Source organism: Nyctibius grandis, chromosome 3 (assembly GCF_013368605.1).
Source record: "Nyctibius grandis isolate bNycGra1 chromosome 3, bNycGra1.pri, whole genome shotgun sequence".
NCBI classification, from domain to species: Eukaryota; Metazoa; Chordata; class Aves; order Nyctibiiformes; family Nyctibiidae; genus Nyctibius; species Nyctibius grandis.
This window is the reverse complement of record NC_090660.1, coordinates 76,967,368-76,978,924: the sequence shown is the minus strand read 5'-3', so window position 1 is coordinate 76,978,924 and position 11,557 is coordinate 76,967,368. Positions and strand designations below refer to the sequence as shown.

Here is an 11,557-nt window from a genome sequence, read left to right as displayed (position 1 = left end):
ACACGTAATGAAATTATGGCACTTACTGCCACGGGATGTTGTGGCACAGACAGTATAAAAAGGGTTCAAAAAGGGTATGAGCAAAGTGATGGAGAATTGCCGGTTGACAGCTACTAAACAGTCTGGGACTGGATGCGACACCTGGTTCTGGCAGTCCTTAAGCTGCCGATTGCCATAAACCACAAACACCCAGGCAAAAAGCCATCCCATATTCCTCCTGTTGCTCTTGCTAAGCCTCTGCCCCAGCCACTGCCTGACCTTTGGTAGTGCTGTTCTTATCACATTAAGTAAATTGTTAGTTCTCCCAGTTACAAATGTTTCTGGTAGATACTCAGCAAGAATGACTCAGTCAGAGTCTCTTTAGTAATTAACCCTTTGAAACATTTGGTGCTGCTTCTTTCCTTACTCTTCTTAGAGCCTTCCTACACTGCTCCAAATTTGCTGGTAAAACAAATTCTACAAGAAAATTTAATGACTACAAAGTAAATGCCGAGAAGTTAATCGTAGAAAACTCAACTAACTGTTTCAAAGCTGCGGGGCCGGCGCAGGCCAGCCCCCTCGCCACCGCGTCGGCACCGCCCGGCCGCCCCACGGCGCCCGGCCCGGCCGGGACAGCCTTTCTCCTCACAGGTCGCACCACGGGCGCTAACGGAGACTCCAGCTCCGCTGCTCGTGTTTCGCATTGCATTTAGTCGTTGTGGTTTTCACACGTCGCACTCTCCGCGCTGCAGTTCTTGCATGTACAGATGTGCGCATCTCCAGGGACCTGTCACCGTCAGATATTCAATCAGGGAAAGAAAAAAAACCCTCTCAAACCCCAAAAGCGGTCGCTTCGCCCTCTTAACGCTGTCAGCGGAGCCTCTGGCCGCCGCCGCTCCCCAGCCGGCTGCGAGCCGCCAAGCGCCCACCCAGCAGTGTATTAGGCGGTGGCCCCTGAGGGGACCGGGGTTTCGCGCCCCCGGGGACCCGCCTTTCCGCGGGGGGGAGCCACCCGGCGGGGTGCCCGCCCCAGCGGGGAGCGGCTTGCCTTCGGGGGGCAGCGGCGGGAGCGCCCCCGCCCGCTTTCCCCGCCTCCCGCCGCCGCCGCTTCGGCGGGGTGGCCGGGCGCGGCCGCGGCACCGGCCGTCACTCGGTCTCTCGCCTCGCAGGTCTCTGGAGCGGGCGGGGCGGGCGAGCGCCATGAAGCGCTCTCTGCTGCGGCTCTGCCAGTCGCGGCAGAAGGCGGCCGTCTCCAGCTCCTACCAGGGCGTCGTCTGCGAGGCGGATGCCGCCTCCGTCGCCTCGCAGGATGTCTTCAAGGTGCGTGCAGAGGGGCGCGGAGGGGGTGGCGGTCCCGGAGGCTGGGTGGCGGTGTGAGTGTGAGGGGACATCCTCGGGGCAGCCGAGCTGCCTGACGCACCGAGGCAGGCGTGGGATGAGATGGTGCCCAAGACTGGGGCTCGTGTGAGGGCGTTGGGACAAGGAGGGTTTAAGGCGGAGGGTGAGGAGGCAGCTGTGTGGGCTTGGCATTGGTTACGTCCCAGAGACCCTTCACTCCAGGAGGCCCTTTTCCCTCACTTGTCAGTGGAGCTGTGAGGAGTGGGAGACAGACTGGGAGCCGCCCTGGCCATGGGCCGTGAAGGCACAGGAGGCTGGGGTGTTGTGTGGCCAAGTCCAGACCCGGGTGAGCAGGAATACAGGAGGGGAGCAGGGGAGGGAGGATGCGGGGTGGCAGGGGTGGGTGGCGGGCAGTAGGGACTCACATCCCTCCTGGGCACGGCTCCCCAGAAAGACATCCCCTCTTAGAGGGAGGTCCAGAGGTCATGATGAGAATAAGTAGACCGTCTAGCAAAAATGTCCCAAAAGGAAAGTTCAGAAGCAGTGGGACTGTCATGAAGTAAAAAGGAACCAGTGGCACAACCTACAAAAACCTACAAAAAACCAGGAAGGATATAACCTCTTGCCTTTTCCATGAAGACTAGGACAAGAAGTGATGTATTTATATTGCAGCTAGAGACACCTAGACCAAACTTTAGGGAAGTCTTTTTTAAAGGTAAGAATAATTCAGCAAGGGAAGAGGTTGCTTACGGGATGGATGACTTGGGTAACTTTGGAGATTTTTAAGAACAGGCTAAACAAATTTGACAAAGTATGTGAATGGGTTTAAAGACCTCTTGAGATCATTTCTACGCTGGTTTTCTGTGTGCTAGCTGTAGTCCTGAGCAACACCTCTCCAGCATAACACAGCTTGTCACTCTGGTGGGTGATTTGACACTACAGGGCTGTTCAGGCAAAGTGCAAAGGAGCGGCTGTTATTTAAAATAGCTTGCTTTGCTGTTCTGAACCAACCAAAGTACTGAGAACACCTAACTGATTCTTTTTTTCCTATTTTGTTAATGAAATACTGCAGCATTGGCTGAAAAATCTTCTCTTTTTGATGATAGAAATTATCGTCATGCCACATTTTGGCTACATTTTGTCCTACATTGACAAAAAATTCCAATGTAAAGAGTGGCAAAATGTGGTCTAAATCAATAGAAAGATTTGAAATTCATTGCAATTCAAATTAAGTTAGAATATATGAAGGAATAGAAGATACTGGGCTCTATAATAAGGTTTTCCTAAATAGCTTTTTAGTGTGTATAAAGTATTTGTGTATGTAGTTGACCTCTTATTTTTATGACAGTTGAGTCACCTTAAATACGTTTTCCACAATGGTGTCTTCTGTTTTCTATTAGCTTTTTCTAATTGCATATTTGAAGCAGATGCTACCCCTATATTTGGCCCCTGTCTTCTAAATCTTTAAACACATTTGTAACATTATTCACGAGTAACCTCTCTGAAGTCAGTATGACTATTAAGCCGAAGGAAGTGAAACACATGCTTAAGTGTATGAATGGGCTGCCCCGCAATGTATGTATGCTTAATGACAACAAAAATTGTTGAGTCTTTGTGGCCCAGGGGATCCTGGAGAGCAAAGTTTTCCTTCTCTTTTGCAGCTGAGGAGAGAACGGTAATTTTAGGGGATTTCCTTTTCTTACCCTTTGCTTGCTTACACATCTTTGGGAAGGTTTGCATTAATTTTGATATGCATTTTTCTCTTTTTTTCCCTCCCAGTTTTCTGGAATTGTTTTTCTTTTTTACTCCCTTTTAATTTTTTAATAACTTTTTTTTTAAAATCCCTGCCTGTTCTACTGCAATAATTTTTGTTTCTATCACTTTTTTTCATATACAAGTACAAGTTTTGAAACATGCTAACAAAAATATTTGGAGAACATCATAAAGTAAGAATCAGCAGGGTTTCCATAGTGGGCTGTGGTTGCAAAGCACAGTACCAGGAAGGTATCAAGGTGTCAGAGGGCTGAGCTGTCGGAGGGATTTTTTTTTGTATTATGCTGTGAAGATGCTGGGTTGTTTCAGACCAACAAAATAGCCCACGGGATGCTCTTAGCATACTGCTGAAATTAAATAATTTATTGGTTTCTCTGATGTAAAGAACATCACAGGAACCCAACAGCTGGACTAGAAAGCCCAGGACATAATATCAGTCTCTGTAGAAAGATCTAGAAAAGGAATTTATCAGGATTATAAATTTTTCCTCTCTGTGGAATTCATTTGACGTGGCCATAGCTGGAGAGAGTATAAAACAGTAAGTGACGAATTTGCTTGTTTGAGATTTTCGATGGTGGAAGGAAGATCTTGAGCTCACTAGAGAAGACAAAATAATGTATTGGAGATAATTTCCATTTTTGTTAATTTTGCACTGTTCTTCATCTGGTTTGATTTTGCAATCGATCGAATCAATCTGAGTTTCACTGTTGACTCAATCTGATCAGGATTTGTGTACTTCTGTACGAGACTAAACAGTTGGGAGAGAATTACTGAGTGGTAACATGCCCACAGTAACACATGATAGCATTGCTAGCATCTTGCCTATTAGGAAAATGAGATTATTTGTGTCGAAAATAGGTGATTTCAGATGGAAGTGCCTGTAGGCTACGGAGCTTCATTAAGAAGAATCGTTCTGGGCTTACCAAAGTGGATGAATTAAATGCCACTCCACTGCATCACGCTGCAGAAGGAGGTCAAATAGAATTAATGCAGTTGATCATAGATGATTCTTCCTGTGAAGGTAACAAGTGTTTTATGAACTATTTTATTTAACAGAATAAAAAAGTTCAATAATCAAAGTGTTTGTTACCCAACTGAAGCAGAACTGGTATGTGTTATCAACATTTATGGATTTAAATATAGTTCAAACTGTCTGCCACAGTTTGCAGTGTCTCGGGTGTGGTTTGGGTCGCCCTTGAGATGTTAGGACTGTTTTCTCTCTAATGCAGTGAATCGATATATTTTATTTTGTTTGGGACTCAGTTTTACAGTCTTCAGATATGAAAAAGAAAAATGCAATGAAGAACAGTAGGCCTGACTTTTTATCTTCCTTATATACATCATGTATCTTTTGTTACATCTTGGAAATGGAAAAGATAATTAATTTGCTTTCTCATACTTGTCATTCAAGTTGTCATCACAACTTGTTTGCTTAATAGTGAGGAAGAATAAACATTTCATGAGACAGGCCATCTAAGACATTTAAGAAGTGATATGTAGGAGAATGTGGGGCTTTGAATGACTGAAAAACACTCTGTGTAAAAGATGTTGTTTAGCAGTTATTAATAAGCATTGTGAAAGTATGTACACCCCCACTGGTAGACTGTGGGCTACTGAGCAAACATACAATGGTCCTAAAAAGCTCATTTTTTCACCTAATGATGGCCAATCTAATTTTAGATTATTCTGTCTGAAAAATATATAATTTTTTTAATTAATTTTTGAGAACATTTGTTGAAGTTTAGTTCCAATTTTGAAGCTCAAAATATATGTGTAGAACAGGCCAGTTTTGTAACTGGTGTGAATTGATTTACCTCTGTGTTCTTAAGTGAATCAGAACAGATATGGTCTTTAATCTTCTTATAACTTGCAAGCACTTATTTATTATCTCTTATTTTAGTTATTCACACTCACTTGTTCCGTGCAGCCTCTAAAGCAATAGCTGCAAAGTCAAAGCAGATAGGAAAGAGAAGAGGCAAGGAAAGAGAGAAATCAACTAACTCTTGAAGGCAGAAAAAAGGTGTATAGTAATGGGCAAGAAATAGACAGGTGTTTCACCCCTCCCATCTCTCCACTATTATAATTTCAAAAGATGTAATAAAAAGCTTTATTGCTATTTGCTAACCTTATCAAGCTTCCTCTCTGCTGTTTTAGTGTAGCAATATTTTTAATAGAACATTTTCTCTAACCGATGCCATGTGTTCAGCACAATATTTGCTCAATTTAACACAATACACTGCGTGACATGCAATCTTTCTCTTTTTCTCTTTAAAGAAACGTAGTAGCACAGACCTAAACCTCCACTGAAGATGCTTTTTTTCTTTCAGTGTGCTCAGAACATTTGACGGTTTTGCTTTGGTTTTGGTTTTGTTTTGTTTTCTCTCCTTTGACCTAGCATTAAATGTGATGGATTCTTCTGGAAATACCCCGCTGCACTGGGCCACAAAGAAGAACCAGGTTGAAAGTGTTAGTTTGCTTCTCAGCAGAGGAGCCAATCCAAACATTCTTAACTCTAATATGATGGCACCTTTGCATATGGCTGTGCAGTCCCTGCATAATGAAATTGTTAAGGTAAGTCTAAAGTCCATGTAAATACACAGACTTGATAAGTAGCTCAACAGCAGCTGCGTGCACAACAGCAAGACCTTGTTTATGTATGCTGTATCTCCTCATATGCTTTGTTTAGCAAGCAGTATGATGCTTATAGAAATGTTTGTGTCTTCTTAGCATAGCAAGTAAAAAGTAACTTACTGATTTATACAAATACTGAAATTTGTGCTATTATAGTAGTTGTTATGTTTCATGGAGAATTCTTTTAAATTTTCCAAATACAATGAATTTTATTTAAAAAGGTTTTTTTAACGCTAAAATTTCATGTAGGCATGTGTTATTTCAAATGTTTGCGTTCTTATTTCTTTTTTTTATAATTGTATAGGGAGTCATAGAAGTATCAATATTTTCTTGAAATTAGTGTATTATTTTTTTATTAAAACTAGATTAAAATTAGTCTGAAAACACAGTTCTTAAACCCAACATTTTAATAATAATTTGAATAACAGCAGAACTAAAGCTGCAATTAAAAATCACAAAAATATATTGTGAAGAAATTACTAAGGTGTCCATTTGAACCTTGTAAAATAGCATTGAGATTTTAAGCAACGTAATTTTTTCTTCATTTGTTGAAGTGCAATGAAAATGTTTTCACTCCATACTTGGCATCTGGATAGAATTTTAGAATTTGTACAGTTCTTGAATTTACTAGATGAATGCAACCTTAACACTGCATCACTTACTTTTTCACTTTAAAGTTCTCTCTTTTTCTAGTTTATCCAAACAAAAGAAAGAAAATCGTATTTCTGTATTCAAGTCTTAAAATCTTTTAGAGATTTTCAATACTAAAATATTTCACTGTCCTCACATCTTTTACAATATCTCTATTTATTATGAATTAAGAACAATAAAAACTGAAAATCAATGACATTTTTAAAATGGGCTTTGTTTCAAGTTCTGGGTTTGGGTTATTTTAGAGTTCCTCTCTTGACTAAATATGTGCTCTCATTTTTTCCCCACTCTGTTGTTTATTCAAGCTAATTATCCTTTAGTTTCTATTGTCAAGTTGCCTGAGAGTGACTGAAGTGTGCTAGTTCCTCCAGTACAGAAAAATTCACTGGAATTCCTGAAAGCCAATTCAAGAAATATGTGGATAGAGGAATAAATATGTGGTGCAGTATGGTCATTATCATTTCCAGATCCTTTGCTTCTCAAAAAAATGCTGTAAGCAGTCATAGAGGTACTTGGTGATACTGATAGCTCAGTGTTAGCTGTTAACATAGGGACTGAAGCAGGAATTCAGGACTGGAAGGGTCCTTGTTTTCATCAAGTCCCATCTCCCTTGATCTTATATAACTGTCCAATAGATGCCTAATTGAGTAGGATCTACAACATTGCCACTTTCCAGGAAATACAGAATCTTACAAGACTTTATAACAAACTTAGTTGAAAATCCCCAGCTGCGATTTGCTACAGAAAAGATTTTCTCCCAGTATTGGGGAAATTGTTAAATAAAACTCTAAGATGCTCTGCATCTGTGTGCAGTGTTTATCCTCGTTACCAAGCTGTCTGCTGTAAAGAATTTTACTTTTCTTTGTCTGTTCTCACCTGCATTTTTCACTTGCATATTTTTACATTCTGCCTCATTTTGTCCCTCCTCTGCCTGTGTTATGGCCTGTAGGCATGCAAAAAAAACAAGTCGCATGAGTGTTATGGGTGATAAACAAAAAAAGTGATGGCATAGGCCTTTGTTGTTGTATTTGGCTTATGGCTGACTGAATGTTTTCTTAAACATTTAGATTTTAGTCCAGCATAGCAGTACAGATGTTAATTTGGAAGGTGAAGCAGGGAACACACCTATAATTGTAGCATGTTACAAGGACAATCCTGAAGCACTGACACTCCTGGTAGGTATAATTACCCATCATCTTTTGATGTGATTCTGTTTACCTTGATGCAGTGTTATTCTGTTCCTGTGTTCTGTCTTTGTTCGATGGAGGAAGGTTAATCATGGACCTAGTAGTCAAGTTACTTTTTATAGGTTACTAAGAAACTTTAATCTTTTAAGAGCATATATAAATATATCTGAGTGACAAACAGAAAAAACTTAAATGAATTTTGAAGGTCATCAGAAAACAAAATGAAGCACATGTGTGTGTAGATGTATGGATATAACATGCAAAAGCTGTTTGTATATAAACTTCAGACTGCATGTACAACATAAAAAAAGGAGACAGCTCCCCAGGAGACTATATCTGTAATAGCATGTTCATTAGTCAGAATTTTCTGTCTGTCATTAAGCTATATCCAGGCATTATTTTTCAGATTGAAAACGGAGGGAAAATATGTAAACCGAACAAAACGGGATGTATGCCTATCCATGCAGCTGCATTTTCAGGTGCAAAAACATGTATGGAAATTCTTTTAAAAAAAGGTAAATACATTGTTCCTAAGCAGCTCTTGATAGTAGTGTTACCAATTTACTGCTTTAATTCTCAAAAAAACCTGTGGAAACAAGCACTTATAACTGTGATTAAACTTATAAGAAATTAATGCAGTTGTTCCTATGGGCAATTCATACTCGTAACTTTTGTAGGATTGCAGCAGCAGCTTAACTGCTTTTCTAAATGCGTGTCCATCTATTGTTTAATGATAGATGTGAAAGTTTCGTATTTTGAGGGAGGAGAATATTATTCCACAGTTAATGTATTTGTTTTGAAAGCCTTTATATCTTCTGTTATCTCATTCTCGCTTAAAAAAATTCCATTTATTTTCATCTCTCAGGTGAAGAATTAGGTCACTCTGCTAAAACCCACATCAATTTTACCAATAACGGAAAGTGCAGTCCACTTCATTTGGCAGTTCAAAGTGGGGATCTTGAAATGATTAAAATGTGCATTGAATTTGGAGCCCAAATTGATCTAAAACAGGTAAAACTCTGAGTGGAGTGAAATGTAATTTTGATAAAACCTAGGTATCTCTGAATCTGTGAGTGGTATGAAAAAAATATGAGCAGGTGATCATTGCTCGTTGTCTCTTCCAATGCAAAACCTAGGGAGCAGCAAATGAAAAAAAGTCTCTAGTTCAAATCAGGCAAAACGTCTTTACAAAAGTTACGTAGGATGTTGTGGGTATGAAAAGCTTTCATGGGTTCAAAATGCATTTGGGCAGATTGATAGAAGAAAAATCAGTCCTAACTACTGAATATAACAATATCCCCTCTGGTTCAGGAAGTCATTGAGTCATAAGCAGATGAAGTCTGGGAGAGCACTCTGGAGGATGGTACGGCCTTCTGTGCAAACTCTGCTGTGCAACTGCTATCATCCCTTCCCAGAAATGGGATCTTCAATCTGACCCTATCTCATCATTCTTGTTTATCCGTAGCCTTGCCCTGGCCTTTACAGTACCTTCTCTGTAAGCAAGCACAAATTCGTGATACTACTGCTGCTACCGTGATACTGTTGATGTGAGGTCCTGTGCATGGCTTCATGATGAACAAACATTTCTGAAAATATCTATCATTAATCAAATTGTTTGCAAGGCTGAAATCAACTCATGAGAGCCAAGATAAACACGGTTTAGCCTTCTTTTATTGGTTCAATTCTTTGAACACACAGCTTTTGAATGAGATGATTTATGCTGCTCATTTTGTGATGTGTAAGACTGTTTTGAGAATGGTTATGGCATTGTGGAAAAGCCCATTCCAATGCAGTCACTGAAATGTTCCTGTTCTAAAAAGGAGAAAGCCAAAACCCTCAGGCATGTATCAAAGCTAGTTTGTCCCATCTAGCTAAATTAAATACTGTTTTGGAAAATATTGTTCTAATCATTTATTTATTGCTTAATGATTTTATGACTGTCTAGCTTATAATAGTTTAATAACATATTAGACCAAATTATTTTTAACCTGCAGAAAATTTTATTTAAGAATGACGTCTAAGGAAGACTCCATTTAAGGAAGTAAAAAATATTTTAAAATAATGCATTTTCTGTATTATATAGGCACATTTGTATGCTTATTCATTTGTACTGGTCTACCTATTGTTTTCTGTAGTTTTCGTTTACTTCATCTCTTGTATTAAAGGGTGCTCTGTGTGTCTGTTTATTAATTCAACTGAAAAAGATCATTAAGAGTGTAATTATCTTAATCTTAGGGACTTGGCATAGTATAATAAGCAGCTTTGTAGTGATCCTTTAAAACTATCTCTTTAGTCTTTTCTGGTCTTTAAGATCTCTTTAGAGTTCCACTACTTTAGTTAAAGACTAAAGTTTCATTACTTGCATAGAAATTTAGGCATTTAGGTGCTATGAATCCCGGGCTAGATCACTAGTGTGTTTAACAGGTTGGAGGTTAGGTTGTTGGGGTTTAAATATTTAGATGTTGGTTTATTTTCCCATTTACAGAATGAAAAATGCACAGCACTTCATTTTGCTGCTACTCAAGGAGCAACTGAGATTGTAAAGTTAATGATGTCATCCTATGCTGGTGAGGAATCCATTATTGATGCTGTAGATGGGAATAAGGAAACATTGCTTCACAGGTAGGAGGCTGCTCTTCCAGACTTCACTATAAATTGTGAGCCATGCTATTTAGTTATTCTCAGCATCTGATTGTACTTTATATAGTATACTTTGGAATACCTTTCCACATGGGTTGGAACTTCTCCATGGGATGGGGAGGACTTTAGTACACTATGAAAGAGTCAGTAATTCGATCAGAATGTTAAAGATTTTGGTGCTGATATCAAAATCAAAACAGTTCCAGTTACCTTGGAACCATGTTAAGGAATGGTCACTAACAGTTTGTATTGAAAATTTACTCTAGTAAAGTAGTAGGCAAACAAGTTTAAATAATTGTTAACAGCTGCTGAGGTTGTGGAACAAATGCCCTCATCTAATGGGGTTATGTTCTCTGGAAAATGAATGAAAAATAATATAAACAGTTTAAAAAAAATTTCTTTTTTTTCCCCAAAAAATTATCTTATACCTGATCAGCTACAAGTAGATGTTGGTACACTTTCCTATGACTACAAAGTTGCAATGGCATTTGTGCATGTAATAATCCTCTAGACTTCTAGTCTTTCACAGTCCATTTGAAACCAGAGCACTAGACAGTGGAGAAGTTTCCTCAGTCTTCTGTAGCAGAAAGACGCTTAGATAAATGTGCTGGCTACCAGCTCTATGGAAGATAGTATATTTCCCCATCTATACATTTTTGCAAGGAAGATCTATCTCACTACATGTAAGTGTAATAGTTTTATGGTGTTATTCTACAAGGAGTTTTACAATATGAAATAATTGGTAGAAAGAGGCAGTGGAGATGATTGATTGTTCTTTGGACACGGTATAAAGTGAAATGATTCAAAGATAATTGAATAAATTAAAAGGGGAGTGTGTTCTAAAGTTAAGATAAGGTTTGGGTACACTTGGAAATGCTACCACGATAGACTACGATTGCAGGCAAAGTGGTGACAGAATGCCAAAGAAAATTGTGCAGACACAACATACTACTTAACAGATAACTGGCTGTCATATCCATGAAAATGATTGTCCTTGGAAAAAGCTTGGAAAAAAGAATGACACTCTTTTACTCTCTCTGTCTGTGAAACAGCAAAAAAAAAATACTATCAAGAATCATCAGAAAGGTGGAAAATCACCCAAATCTCTCAGATTACAAATAAACTGAATAGGAATGTTAACGTGTTGAGAAGTGAAAGAGCAGTAAAGCATAGGCAGGACTTCATCCTTTCGCATTCCTACTGCCATGTTTCCATCTAAATATTTTATAAAATTACTTCGCTTTCTCTTCAGTCACCTTGGAATTTATTTTGAGTATGCGTGAAACATTCAGTATTTATGCCTGGCTGGAGGGGTCTACTGTAGATAGTGGAGGCATCTTTACATATTTGGAACCATG

General features: G+C 39.3%; 1 protein-coding gene across 1 annotated transcript in view; it reads left to right on the top strand.

Annotated features, from left to right (window-relative positions):
• The first annotated feature begins 1,125 nt into the window (after positions 1-1,125).
• The window catches only part of TRPA1 (transient receptor potential cation channel subfamily A member 1), a 38,587-nt gene continuing 28,155 nt past the window's right edge, over positions 1,126-11,557 (top strand). Inside the window, exons 1-7 of the mRNA XM_068396972.1 lie at positions 1,126-1,299; positions 3,949-4,111; positions 5,486-5,661; positions 7,440-7,547; positions 7,966-8,074; positions 8,425-8,570; positions 10,045-10,181. Of these exons, the coding sequence (XP_068253073.1) occupies positions 1,180-1,299; positions 3,949-4,111; positions 5,486-5,661; positions 7,440-7,547; positions 7,966-8,074; positions 8,425-8,570; positions 10,045-10,181 (959 nt within the window). The 5' untranslated portion in view covers positions 1,126-1,179. The remainder of the gene's footprint in view (positions 1,300-3,948; positions 4,112-5,485; positions 5,662-7,439; positions 7,548-7,965; positions 8,075-8,424; positions 8,571-10,044; positions 10,182-11,557) is intronic.